At 39.7% G+C, this 15,277-nt stretch overlaps 1 protein-coding gene across 1 annotated transcript in view; it reads right to left on the bottom strand.

Annotated features, from left to right (window-relative positions):
- Nucleotides 1–15,277, bottom strand: part of DYNLT5 (dynein light chain Tctex-type family member 5) — a 32,269-nt gene that overhangs the window by 13,925 nt on the left and 3,067 nt on the right. Inside the window, exon 2 of the mRNA XM_043575203.1 lies at nucleotides 14,893–15,014. Coding sequence (XP_043431138.1) covers nucleotides 14,893–15,011 — 119 coding nt within the window. The 5' untranslated portion in view covers nucleotides 15,012–15,014. The remainder of the gene's footprint in view (nucleotides 1–14,892; nucleotides 15,015–15,277) is intronic.

Raw genomic sequence — 15,277 nt, 5'->3', positions numbered from 1 at the left:
GAAGGTAGATTAAAAGTAAATGCAGGAAAACTGAAAGTCTGGCAGAAACTACTGGTGAAAACATGGAACAAATCAAGTAATGTTATTCTAGGAGAAGAGTAACAATTTGTAAAGTTTCAGTAATACTTGGAATCATATATACTACTGCTGAGGACAGATGTGGCATTAACCTGGATGCAGAAATAGCTGCATGAAATTGGTCCACAAAAACAAAAGGAACCCTCCTATATTGTACTTGATTGACACTGGAAACATCCATGCCAAGCCAACAGTCTGTGTTCTGATTATGCAGAAAAGAGGCAAAAAGAAAATTAGCTAAGACGTTGGAATATATTTACTGTTTCATGAAATTCAGTTTTCCTGAAAACATCTTACAAAGGTACTTGCTACTCACTCCTTGAATTACACAGAATAAATACAAAGCGTGTATTGAAGAGACTGAAGTAATTTCAATTAAGTCTCATCAAAATCAATACTATGTAATTATTATTAAGAATTCATTTCCAGACATTTTCACTGCCATTATTACTTAGATGTTTTGAAGCTACAGGAAGAGATAATATGTGAATGTATAACTGGTCTTGGAGCCATTAATTTAGTAGATTAAAAATGTCAGAATATCATCTCTCTCTTCTATTTGTAACCGTGAAATAGCTGGAACTACCATATTTTGAACGGTATTGTTTAGGCGTGATTTTGTTTTTGTTGTTTTTCTCCCCCTAAACCTGTTATTAAAGTTATGTGCTGCCTCCCAGTGGAGATATTTCAGAACACACAGAGAAAAAGAAGGCTTCCTGTATACATTATTTCAGGGTATACAATTTGGACATTTGTTCTTTTGTTTGTTTTTTTTTTCCTCATTCTTTCAACAAATATTTATTGCTCACAGTGGGCAGGCTGGCAACACAAAGAAAAATCCTATTCCCTGTGCTCAAGAAACAAGATATTGAAAACAAGATGAAATATGCATAAAGGCTCACTTGGTTGGGAACTTTCTGCCTCAAAATGTCTAAAGGATGTTTTTATGAATGTCATGTGTAAGAGAAAAAGCATACCAACTCTTCCCCTATCAGTAGAAGGTGGAAGTTGTCTGGTAAGGTAATTTAATTTTGTGGTCAGTTTATAGCAAGTTTGCTGGATTTTTATGTACCTTTGAGATATTTTATTCACATTATTGGCCCCATCTTACTAGCCAAAGGAAGGTTATAATAGAAAGGTCAAGATTTTCATAATTTTGAAATTTTGAAATTTCATAATTTTCATACATTTTAATAAGTGAAAGAGGAGAGAAATGGTATGTGTTCTTGTAGGATACATTTTTTTAAGAGTAGGAATGATCCTGAAGGACAAAAAATAAACCACACAACCTGCGAAACGTCAAGCTCTGATGTGATTGAAGATAATCCGGAAAAGGTGTCTGACAAAATAGAATAATTTTGAGTGTGTGGACAGAAAATCAGAGTGTCTGAGGCCCACTAAACTAATGCTTACTCAAGAGAAGGTGAGGTTAAAGTCAAAGACAGCTGATGAAAATTCTGTTGCAGCTCCTGGATGAATGGATAGATTCAAAGTCACATTACCCTTGGCAATCATCACTCAGGTGAGGCTGAGGGTTTGGGTGCCATGGTTACTGCTACAGTACTATGGAGATCATGAAGGAGGACTGTGGTCTATCTCAACAGATTTTCAACACAAATTAAAGTATTATTTCTTTATTTTTCTCTTAAGGTTTGTTTGATTATTTATTTAGAGAGCATGAGTGGGAGTGGCAGAGAGCGAGGCAGACAGAGGATCTGAAGCGGGCTCCACACTGACAGCGGTGAGCACCGTGTGGGGCTTGAACTCATGAACCTGTGAAATCATGACCTGAGCCGAAGTCAGCTGATCAATCGACTAAGCCAACTAGGCACCCCTTTTCTTTTCTTTCTTTCTTTCTTTCTTTCTTTCTTTCTTTCTTTCTTTCTTTCTTTTTTTCTACAAATGCACAATGGAATGTTTCAGTAAGGAGGTAAACGCATGACTTGTTTTAAAAATTTGAAAATTTAAGAATTTTTATTTGCTGTAAATGTATCTTATGTCTACAAGATGAAAGTCCTTAGTCACCTAAACACGTATGTGGATCTGTGAGCCTAACCTATCTGTGAGCAAAAGAACCTGCGTTCAGGAATTAGTATACTGCAACAATTGTTCATTCAAATGTTAAAAAAAATATTTATTGAGTTGGTGTTATGTTCCAGGCACTATTCTAGGTTCTTAGGATACAAAAATGAAACACATGAACAAGATCTCTGCCCTCATGGAACTTAGTGAGAAGGGACAGAGAGTAGACAATAAAATACAAAACTAGTAAATGATGTACTATGTTAGAAAGTGATAAAAGCTACAGGGGAACGAAAAAAAATGCTTAGTTAAGGGGCCTTGAAAGTAGACGGAAGAGAGGGTGCTGTTTGCAATTTTAAATAGAACAGTCAAGATAGGCTTCCATTAGCAAAGGATTGAAGGAGGTGAGGAAAGGAGCCGGGTGGATATCTGGGGGAAGTGTGTCAGGGAGAGAGAAAAGTATATGCACAGGGTTTGAGACAGGAGGCTGCCTGGTATTTCTGAAGAAGTGCATAAAGGTCAGAGTAGCTGAAGTGGAGGGAGCAAGCAGGAGGGTGGAAAACGAGGTTACAAAGGTTTAGGCAGCTAGATCATGTAGAGCTTTGTGCACCATTGTAAAACCATGGCTTTTACTCTGATCAAGCAGGAGCCTATAGAGAGTTTTGAGCAGAGGAACAGCAAGATCCACTTTATATTTTACAATGATCACTCCAACTGCTATTTTGAGAATAGGCTGTAGGCTGGCATGTGTAAAAACAGGGAGGCCAGTCAGGAAGCTTGTATAGTAATCCAAGTGAGAGATGACTGTAACTTCTATGGACTAAACTGTGTCTCTCCAAAATTCATATGTGGAAGACTTAATAGCCCCCCGCCTCCCCACATGCCTGTATTGGAGATACTGCCTTTAAGGAGGTTATTAAGGTTAAGTGAGGTCATAAGGGCTCTGGGTCAAAAATATTGGAGTTCTTACATAAGAGGAAGAGACACCAGGGTTCTCTCTCCACCATGTGAAGAAGCAGAGAAAAGGTATCTCTCTACAAGCCAGGAAGAGGTCAGTCACAAGAACCTGACCATGCTAGCATCCCAAGTTCAGACTTGCAGGCTCCAGAACTGTGAAAAAAAATCCTGTTGTTTAAGCTGCCTGATCCATGGTATTTTGTTATGGCAGCTTGAGTCGACTAACACAGTGACTCAGACTGAGATGGTAGTGGTGGGGGGTAGTGGTCAGTAGTTGGGTTCTGTATATATCTTCAAAGTTGATTCAACAGAATTTCCTGTGAATGGGAAGGGGGACATTTAGATAAAGAATTAAGTTGTGAGGATGCTGAGTTTGAGGCGGTTACCATGTACTAACGTGAAAGGTCAATAGGCAGTTAGATATATGAGCCTGGGGTTTGGGAGACACGTTTAGGGCTGGAGATATAAATTTGGGCATATAGCACCATGTCTCAGTGACTATCCTGGAGGAGATTCCTGGGGGGATAACTGCAGAATAAGAGAAGAGGGCAAAGGACTGCTCTCTGAGGCATCCAACATTAAGAAACTTAGAAGTGCAGGGAGCAGGAAGACTGACAAGGTGGCCCCATCAGGTAGAAAGAAAACAGGAGAGTGTGTGTTCTGAAGCCAAGTGAAGAAATTTTTCCAGGGGAAAGGTATGATCACTGGACAGCCTCAAATATTGAGAGGTCAAGTAAGATGAGGACTGACCACTGACTGGATCAGTAACGTGAGAGTCATTATGATCTTGACAAAAGCACTACCACAAGCCCAGGGACAGCCTGTTTTGTTCACCGTGGTATCTTTAGCACCTAGCACAATGCCATGACCCAGGTACCAAGAATGTGTTTAATGAATACACAAAATGACTCTTTGGTCATTATTATTCTCATTTTATAGGTGATATATTAAGACTCAAAGAATATTAAATAGTAGCTGGTTAAGCAGATCTGGGACTCAAACACAGGCCTCATTTGATTCCAAAGTTCTATGTGATAACAATAGTTAATACTCGTTCTGTTTTTAGATGTGCCAAGAACCATTCTAGGTGTTTCCATATATTGTTTTAAATTCTCACCACACCCCAAAGCAACAATTACCATTTTTAACCCATTTTATAGAAGAAGAAGCTGAGGAAAAGAGGGTTTAATAACTTATGCAAGACCAGCACCTTAAGTGTTCAAGCTGGAACTTGACCCCAGCCAGTCTGTGTAGAACAGATCTCTGAGCCACTCCATTTTCCTCTGTGGTTATGCTGCTACTATTCCATTCACTCCTTTAGAAATACTGCACTAGTTAGCCAGGGATGCCATGACAAAGCCTCACAGACTAGGTGCTTGAACCACAGGAATTTATCATCTCAGTTCTGAGAACAAGGCGTTAGCTGGACTGGTTCCTTCTAAAGGCCATGGAAGGAAGGGTCTATTCCAGGATTCTGTCCTTGGCTTGTAGATAGCCATCTTCACATCCTCTCCCCCTACATGTATCTGTGTCCAAATTTTCTTTTCGTAGAAGGATACCAGTCATATTGGATTACAACATATCCTAATGAACACATTTAAATTTAACTACCTCTTTTGGGGCGTCTGGGTGGCTCAGTCAGTTAAGCGTCCAACTTTGGTTCAGGTCATGATCTTGTGATTCATGAGTTTGAGCCCTGCATCGGGTTCTGTGCTGACAGCTCGGAGCCTGGAGCCTGCTTCAGATTCTGTGTCTCCCTCTCTCTCTGCCCCTCCCCTGTTTGTGCTCCATCTCTCTCACTCTCTCTCTCTCTCTCTCAAAAATAAACATTAAAAAAATAAATTTAACTACTTCTTTAAAGACACAGTTGCCAAATAAGGTCACATTTGAAGCACTGGAGATGAGGACTTCAACATATGTGTTCGGCAGGGATCGGGCAGTTGGTGTGGGGAGCACACAATTCAGCCCATATAACAAATACAAACACTGTCATGTTGTCTCTAAATTCTAAGGTCACAGAACTACAGATTCTTTGCCCTGTCATCTGGGAGTTGTGATAATTTGGCAAGTCACTTTACCATGCCAAGTGTTGGTCTCCTCAAAGCATGGGAGAATAAGGTATGCACATACTTATTTTTTCTCAATACTGTTAGTTTTATTTGCTGAACGGATATTTGCTTTTATTCTTATTTGCCCAGCAAATACCAACATTTGGTTATCAGTCTCCCTCCTTATATTTTGCGATTCAGATGGATGCAAATGGTATCTTGTTTTAATTTGCATTTTTCTCATGCTAAGGGAGTTCAAGCATCTCTTTATATTCTGTTTTTTGAGTGTCTCTTCATATTCTGCTTAGCCATTTGGGCTTAGCTTCTGCAAACTGCTATTTATCTCCTCTATTTTTTTATTGTCAATGTGCATGATTTAAAAAAAACACGTATCTTCTGCTGGCCTATTAACTATGTCTATTATATTTTTTATTGAACAGATATACTAAGTTTTATTGTAGTTATGTTTATCAAGTTTTTTTTATAGTTTTGTTTTTCATTTTGGAATCTTATTTAAGAAATCTTTTCCTACCCACAGAACACAAAGATATTCTCCTATACTTTCTTCTTTTCACTTTCTAGATTTCCACATTTCAGTCTTCCATGTAGAATCCACTATGTAAATGGTATAAGGGAAGAATCCACCTCATTTTCCTTCCTCTACTGAGCCAGTTTTCTCCCAACACAATCTATCAAAAAATCCATAATTTCCTCACTGCTCATACATGATGCTTCCATATATTCATGGGTCTATTTCTGAATTCTCTATGTGTTCCACTGGTCTGTTTCTCTGTCTATGCACCTATCTCTCTATTCCTGCATTTATTATCATTTTTACTTACTACAACTTTGTGGTGTATCTTAATACTGGATCACATTCCCAGGGCAGTTTTGACAAAGGTGCCAGTGAAGGATGTACAAAGATGTTCCACATGGCATGTGAAAGCCAACCTGGACGCTCATCCATAGAGGAATGGGTACAAACATATGTGATGGATACATATTAAGAACTACTATGCTGCAGTAAGAAGCAAAGAGCTACCACAGTTACATGTGTAAATTTAAAAAATAAAATGTTGAATGACATATATGAAATTTAGAAAACAAAATGAGGTTTATAGCGCAACACCATTTATGTAAGTCAAAATCTTTGGTAAGTGTTTGTTTTGTATTCTTTTATAAGGTGGTCAGTCAGGTGTGGCACAAAAGGAGACAGAGGAAAACACAGTTTACTATACTCACAGGTCCTAGAGACCAGAGACATGCCGTGCCGTGCCACCAGAGTGTCAAGATGCAGAGGACAGAAGCAGGGAAGAGACAGGGCTAGACCCTTTATTGGGGTTTCAGAGGGAAAGGCAAAACTGGGCATGGAAAGCAGTTCAAGACTGGCTAGTCTGAATAATTTCGATGGGCTCTAAGCTATAGAAGGATCCCTAGTTGCCTGGTACTTGGCTCTAGGCTGATTAAGGCAGAGGAATACTGAATGCTGGATGTCAGGGGTCAGATAGCGGGGAGCTGGCTCTGGGTTGAATAGTTCGCATGTATGTCTAAGGCATGTTCCCTGCTGAGACCTTGGCTATCTTTAAGAATTGGTTAGACCTGAGAAGGGCAGTGTCTCCCCAGTCAGAAAGGTTTTTTTTTTTTTTTTTCAACATTTATTTTTGGGACAGAGAGAGACAGAGCATGAACGGGGGAGGGGCAGAGAGAGAGGGAGACACAGAATCGGAAACAGGCTCCAGGCTCCCAGCCATCAGCCCAGAGCCTGACGCGGGGCTCGAACTCCCGGACCGCGAGATCGTGACCTGGCTGAAGTCGGACGCTTAACCGACTGCGCCACTCAGGCGCCCCCAGAAAGGTTTTTTAAAATGTCAAACTATCATGGGGTGCCTGGGTGGCTCAGTCTGTTAAGCGTCCAACTCTTGATTTCTGCTCAGGTCATGATCTCACGGTTCATGGGTTCAAGCCACTTGTTGGGCTCTAAACTGACAGTGCAAGCCTTCTTGGAATTCTGTCTCTTTTCTCTCTCTCTCTGCCCTTTCCCTGCTCTCTCTTTCTCTCAAAATAAATATTTAAATGTCAAAACATCATAATACACAGAAATTAAATACATATATATATATATATATATAATACAATACTTAGATATGTATATTTTTGTAGCATATGTAGTGATGTGTGTACTATGGGTGCCTTTTTAGAGTTGAGAATGAAGTGTGGATGGGGAAGAAGGGGGACAATCAGGTAAACACCAGGGGTCTCGCCCACATTGGTGATGACAATGTGCTATGGAATGAGGAATATTTTCAACTCAACTCTGCTCCTGAGAGAAATAAGATAATAAATGAGATAACTGGAGATCATAAAAGTATCTTCTCTAGTTAACCCACAGGATTTTCATGAGAATCATATGGGTATTGTATGTGAAGCAGTTTAATAATCTATCAAGTACAATGTAATATTAGTTTTTATTGTAGTTTAATTTAGGAATATGAACACTTCTGTTTTCTCAAGCTTCTCTCTCTTTGGAGGGGGAGAGCTATATCTCATTCAGGTCTTTTGGGGGGCTTTAACTTTATTTAGATGGCAACAGCACTTACCAAAATCAGGAAACCGGTCGGGCAACATCATTTTTAACTGCACATAAGCAACTCATAGTAGTACAGGTGGAAATTGTAGAATAAATTCATCACACTTAAAATTACTTGTTCACCACCTATCCCACCAGATTGTAAACTCCATGAGAGCCAGGATTATTGCTGGCTCCAGGATTATTGGGCTCACTATGCTGGGTTCACCACCCAGCATAGTGCCTAGAATGTACTCATTTGTCAATAAATATTCATTTCCAGTGAAGTAATCAATGCAGCATTTTCCATTTTTTCAGAAAAACAAATTACCTGGTGGCCTTTCAGTTTACTTGAAAAATGACCTTCTCCAGAGTAGAACCCTACAGTTGGTTACCGTTATATGCCTAACATGTGGCACAATAATTGGCACGGAGTAGAAGCCCAGTAAACCTTGAATAAATGAATAAGTGGAAGGACATAGTGTGGCCTAATGGGTGTTAGATGCCACCAGTGGGTTTAAGCAGAGAGCTGTGAGAGCCATACTCAAAGTCCTTGTAACATGACATCACTGTAATTTTGGTTTGAGACAAAAGAAAGACTTTTTAGTCCCCAGCTTTAGGCTGACCTACTAGTCCAACTACCGGCCTCAGAGAAAATAATCCTGGCTATCATGTCACATTATCCTGGGAAAGTAACTTAACCTCAGGCTTCTGTTTCCATTTTAAAAACACGAGAGTTGCCCATCTGTTCAAATACTGTTTGAAGACTGCCAAAGGCTGAACTTCTAACAAGAAAGATGTCATTGTCAATACCTGCTCTTAACCACGGATGGGAAACAGAAGGTTCAGGTGAATGAATAGAAGAGTTTCATTAATGTAAGTTACACATAGATAGCCAATTTTCAGAGAATGAGAATACCTGCCTGTACACAAAAGCCCATTTTGCCACTTGCTAATTCCGTAGCTTTGGAACCTCAACATTTCTAAGCACCTGTTGCTTCATTTGTAAAATGGGGATGATAATAATATTTATCTTATGAAGCAGGGTTGGCTAACAGTCCTGTAAAATGCCATTTAACAAATATTTTGGCTCCGTGGTTCTGATGGTATCTATCACAACTACTCCACTCTATAGTGTGAAAGCAGCCAGAGACAACACCTACATGGAGAGGCGTGGCTGTGTTCCAATAAAAGTTTATTTGTGGATACTGAAATTTGTACTTTTAATAATTTTCACATGATAAAAAATATTATTAATTTTTTTTCAATCATGTATAAACCATACTTCGCTGGGGAACCATACAAAACCAAGTGGTAGGTTGGACCTGGTGCTTGGGCCATAGTTTGTCACCTACTGCTGCAGAGATTCTGTGAGACTTAAACGTTAGCTATTTATCAGCCTCATTACTATTTATTATTTAAATGAAAAAACAAACAAGATTCAAAATTACAGGTGCAGTATGATGTCAACTATATAGGTATACAAAGAAGTTGTGCCAACATGCTAGCAGTTATGATGTTGGGAGAGTAAGAGTCAGCCTAAGATGTTTCTTCTTTTAAAAATAAAACAGGGATGTTTGTGTGGCTCAGTTAGCTAAGCATCTGACTATTGATTTAGGCTCAGGTCATGGTCTCGTGGTTCATGGGATTGAGGCCTGCACTGGGCTCTGTGCTGACAGTGCGAGGCCTGCTTGGAATTCTCTCCCTCTCTCTCTCTCTTTGCCCCTCCCCTGCTCTCTCTCTCTCTCTCTCTCTCAAAAATAAATAAATATTAGAAGAATAAAAATAAAACATAAAAATTGCATTACAAAGAAACATAATTTAAGTAAAAAGATCCAGCCCTAAAAACAGTTAACAATCCCCAAAGGCAAGGGAATTAAAAGCAAAAATGAACTACTGGGACCTTATGAAGATAAAAAGCTTCTGCACAGCAAAGGAAACAGCCATCAAAACTAAAAGGCAACCAACGGAATGGGAAAAGATATTTGTAAATGACGTGTCAGACAAAGGGCTAGTATCCAAAATCTATAAAGAGCTCACCAAACTCCACACCCGAAAAACAAATAACCCAGTGAAGAAATGGGCAGAAAACATGAATAGACACTTCTCTAAAGAAGACATCCGGATGGCCAACGGGCACATGAAAAGATGCTCAACGTCGCTCCTCATCAGGGATATACAAATCAAAACCGCACTCAGATATCACCTCACGCCGGTCAGAGTGGCCAAAATCAACAAATCAGGAGACTATAGATGCTGCAGAGGATGTGGAGAAACGGGAACCCTCTTGCACTGTTGGTGGGAATGCAAATTGGTGCAGCCACTCTGGAAAACAGTGTGGAGAGTCTAAAAATAGACCTACCCTATGACCCAGCAATAGCACTGCTAGGAATTTACCCAAGGGATACAGGAGTACTGATGCATAGGGGCACTTGTACCCCAATGTTTATAGCAGCACTTTCAACAATAGCCAAATTATGGAAAGAGCCTAAATGTCCATCAACCGATGAATGGATAAAGAAATTGTGGTTTATATACACAATGGAGTACTACGTGGTGATGAGAAAGAACGAAATATGGCCCTTTGTAGCAATGTGGATGGAACTGGAGAGTGTGATGCTAAGTGAAATAAGCCATACAGAGAAAGACAGATACCATATGTTTTCACTCTTATGTGGATTCTGAGAAACTTAACAGAAACCCATGGGGGAGGGGAAGGAAAAAAAAAAGAGGTTAGAGTGGGAGAGAGCCAAAACATAAGAGACTCTTAAAGCTGAGAACAAACTGAAGGTTGATGGGGGGGGTGGGAGGGAGGGGAGGGTGGGGGATGGGTATTGAGGAGGGCACCTTTTGGGATGAGCACTGGGTGTTGTATGGAAACCAATTTGACAATAAATTTCATATATTGAAAAAAAAATAAAATAAATGGATTAAAAAAAACAAAAAACAATAATTATAGTGAACATAAATTCAATCTTCCTTTCACAATTCAGAAGGCACTTCAGATATCCATTATGCCCAAAGATCAATGGTAAGAATTAGTTACTACTGTAAAAGACTGTAGACAGAGAAACCAAGAATGGGAGGCTGAATCTATACTGATCTTACATCACACCCAAGAAGCAGCTTTCCAAGTAGGTCTACTTCCTACTCTTCTTTGCCCTCCTTATCAGTGTGTTTACTGCTATAAAGGCAAATAAGCCCATAATCTAACAAGAGCAAGAGACAAGAAAACAGCCAAATCCAGTAGCATGTAGAAGAGAAAAGCAACAGGAGCAGAAAGGAAGAACATCCAACTCAACCCAATCACTGGAAGTGGAAGTGGTTGTAGTTGAGTCGTTAGAGAGAGCTTCCTGGAAAGATGAAGGTGGAGCTAACTCCTCGAGGAGGAGGAGAAGGAAGCCAGAGTGTAAGAAGAGCATTTCAGACAAGGGCACCCCATGGGAAAGCAACATGTGACAATGGCTGGAAGCAAGACAGAGCACTGAAGGATTATAAATGTGGAAGTTGAGTATGACTGGAGAGTAGGATGCAAGCAGGATAGTGGAGAACACAGTGCTAGACAAGCAGGCAGGGTCTGTGGATCCTATATACCTTACTCATGATTTAGGACTGTACCCTAGTCATTAAATCATTTCTTGACCTGTAAGCCTCAGTTATTTGATGGTAAAATGGTGAGAATAAGATCTACCTGGTGGGATTAATGCTGGGGAGATTAAATGAGGTAATGTACATAAAAAATGAGCATATTTCAGGGTAGGCTTTATACTACTGAAATCAGTTTAATCAAAAATTGTTTTTAAATAACTTTCAAATGAAAGGTATGTGCTTTCCCATAAAACTGCAAATTCAGGGGCGCCTGGGTGGCGCAGTCGGTTAAGCGTCCGACTTCAACCAGGTCACGATCTTGCGGTCCATGAGTTCGAGCCCCGCGTCAGGCTCTGGGCTGATGGCTCAGAGCCTGGAGCCTGTTTCCGATTCTGTGTCTCCCTCTCTCTCTGCCCCTCCCCCGTTCATGCTCTGTCTCTCTCTGTCCCAAAAATAAATAAACGTTGAAAAAAAAATTTAAAAAAAACTGCAAATTCAAAACAATGTCTTCATTTGATAGCCACTGAGCTTTCGAATTTTTCTAGTACGTGAAGACGCATTTTGTAAAGGAAAATCACTTGCAGTCTGGCCTCAGTGAGTAAATAGGAGTTAGAGCACAGGATGCAGCCTCCCAAATGGCCTCTGCATTTGCAAAGGTATTTGGAAGCTGGTCATTTGACTTTTAAGGAAAAAGTATTAAAGTAGAGGATCCTTCCTGAATGTTTTGAGAGTTCAAATTTCTAACTTTGAAATACATCAATAAAGTTATCAATTAAATGATAGCTAGTGAAAAATCTACCCTAATGTGTTGGTAATATGATTTCTGTATTTTTGTTACTTTTGATTTGTATTTATATTTCATCAATTAAAAAAGAATGCTCTCTCTCTAGGGGCACCTGGGTGGCTTGGTCAGTTAAGCAACGGGCTCTTGATTTTGACTCAGGTCATGATCTCAGTGTTTGTGAGCTCCAGCCCTTTGTGGGGCTCTGTGCTGACAGCTCGGAGTCTGGAGCCTGCTTGGAATTCTCTCACCTTCTCTCTCTCCTCCTCCCCCACTCATGTGCAGGTTCCCCCCCCCCCCTAAATAAATAAATAAATAAACTTAGAAAAGAGCGCTCCCTAATTATTTAAATTTGGCCATGTTCTGATTCTATATGACTTTCTAATTTTCCTTGAAAGGGAAGATGTAAATGAAAAAGATGCAAATAGGAATGACAGTTTCGTCTTCAGATAAGAGCAGGTTTTTTTTTTTAATTGCAGAAACATGATTTATGTTAGACTATTATAAATATTTTCTTTTTGTTAAAGGCTTATTTATTTTTGAGAGTGAGAGAGTAGGGTTGGAGCAGAGAGAGAGGGAGACACAGAATCCGAAGCAGGCTCCAGACTCTGAGCTGTCAGCACAGAGCCCGACGCAGGGCTTGAACTCACAAGCCGCGAGATCATGACCTGGGCCAAAGTTGAATGTTCAACTGACTGAGCCACCCAGGTGCCCTATATTATAAATATTTTCTTGAAAAAAGTTGAATTTAAGCTAACTTATTTTAAAATAATTTTATAAAGAACTCTTACACTAACCATAGGAGATTCTTTTTTTTTCTTCAATATATGAAATTTATTGTCAAATTGGTTTCCATACAACACCCAGTGCTCATCCCAAAAAGTGCCCTCCTCAATACCCATCACCCACCCTCCCCTCCCTCCCACCCCCCATCAACCCTCAGTTTGTTCTCAGTTTTTAACAGTCTCTTATGCTTTGGCTCTCTCCCACTCTAACCTCTTTTTTTTTTTCCCCTTCCCCTCCCCCATGGGTTTCTGTTAAGTTTCTCAGGATCCACATAAGAGTGAAACCATATGGTATCTGTCTTTCTCTGTATGGCTTATTTCACTTAGCATCACACTCTCCAGTTCCATCCACGTTGCTACAAAAGGCCATATTTCATTTTTTCTCATTGCCATGTAATATTCCATTGTGTATATAAACCACAATTTCTTTATCCATTCATCAGTTGATGGACATTTAGGCTCTTTCCATAATTTGGCTATTGTTGAGAGTGCTGCTATAAACATTGGGGTAAAAGTGCCCCTATGCATCAGTACTCCTGTATCCCTTGGGTAAATTCCCAGCAGTGCTATTGGTGGGTCATAGGGTAGGTCTATTTTTAATTTTCTGAGGAACCTCCACACTGCTTTCCAGAGCGGCTGCACCAGTTTGCATTCCCACCAACAGTGCAAGAGGGTTCCCGTTTCTCCATATCCTCTCCAGCATCTATAGTCTCTAACCATAGGAGATTCTTAAAGATAGAGAACAAACTGAGGGCTATGAAGGGAAGCGGGTGGGGGATGGGCTAGATGGGTGATGGCTAGATGGCATTAAGGAGGGCACTTGTTTATGATGAGCACTGGGTGTTGTATGTAAGTGATGAATCACTGAATTCTATTTCTCAAACCAATATTGCACTCTATAGTAACTAACTAGAACATAAATACAAATTTGAAAAGAACAAAAACCTCTTACACTTAAATTGGGACTAGCAGCCAAAAGGGCTTAGGGTCAGAAGCAAAAGTTGTTGAAGTTAATTTTTCCCCCAGCTTTACTTCTGACATTAGGTGAGATTGCTACTCCATTACATCTCCTATCTGTGAAAAAGGCTGTATTTGTAATCCACAAACATCAGGGTTGGAAAGCAGACTTTTAAATAAGTACATTAATACACTCTGAAAGTGGAAAGATTTGATTTCAGAATTATAATGCAAATCTATTCCAGGTTTTCTGGTTTCTGCTCCACAGAACACACCAGCTCTTGCTGCCCAAACCATGGTGATTTCTATACCACATCCTCCAATCCCACAGAAATCGTTAAGAAAGAAAGTCTATTATATAAATTCATTGACCTCTGCGTCAGATAACTTGCTTTGTTTTCTTCCGAATGGCAGTCAAAAAGAAATGCCATGCAAGTATTAAAAATTAATTAATCTTTTTAAGAGAGCAAATGCAATATGCATCAAGAGCCAAAAAAATGTACTTATTACCCTTTGACCCACTAATCATACTTCTGGAAAGAAAACAAGCAGAAACTTATTATATAGTGAAAAAGAAAAAAAAGTGGAAACAGACTTAAAATGCCCAAGAATTGGGGCATGGCTAACTAGCCCAGAATTATAAACAGACAAAGTATTATGCAGCCATTTAAAGGGAAACTATTGAAAATACATCATGAAATTTGTATAAAACAATGATAAATGCATTATATATATGTATATATACCCTATATAGAGAGAGATTGTAAAATGCAAAATCTATTCATTGATATGATATTGAGGAGAAGAATTTAAGAGACATGTAAGATGCAGCTTATCCACATCGCATATGGCATTTCTTTTGAGTAGATGATTTTTTGGGGGTGCTCCTTGAAATAATAAAAAGATGCTGCCGGAATCAACATATCACTTAGATTTTCTCACTCTCGTTTTCTTTCTTTTGTAAAATATAGCCCCAAAAGGTGACCCGAATGTTGTACTTGCCCATTTTCTCCCTTTTTATGTCCCAGAGTAATTTGTTTCTTCTGATAAGCATTATAAATCGGTTTACTCAATAATCAAACTTAGGTTATTAGACATTCAGTTACTCACTTTTTGGTGCACCTGTGAAGTTCTTTCTGCCAGAATTCTCGACCACTTAGAGAAGACATACTTCCCCTTTTCTTCACAGAATGAGCCATTCTGTCTTTAGCAATGTCTGACATCATCATAGCCTATGGAAAGCAACCTTTGTAAAATAGCAGATGGAAGATCCGAAAACATTTTAGTTAGTATAACACAGAAACTCATTCTAGATTAAAAAACACAGAATAGGGGCACCTTGGTGGCTCAGTCGGTTAAGCATCCGACTTTGGCTCAGGTCATGATCTCGTGGTCCGTGAGTTCGAGCCCCGCATCAGGCTCTGTGCTGACAGCTCAGAGCCTGGAACCTGTTTCAGATTCTGTGTCTCCCTCTCTCTCTGACCCTCCCCCATTC

This window comes from Prionailurus bengalensis, chromosome C1 (assembly GCF_016509475.1).
Source record: "Prionailurus bengalensis isolate Pbe53 chromosome C1, Fcat_Pben_1.1_paternal_pri, whole genome shotgun sequence".
Lineage (NCBI taxonomy): Eukaryota > Metazoa > Chordata > Mammalia > Carnivora > Felidae > Prionailurus > Prionailurus bengalensis.
Note: the sequence above shows the minus strand (reverse complement) of the source record. Positions and strands in the feature narration are given on the sequence as shown.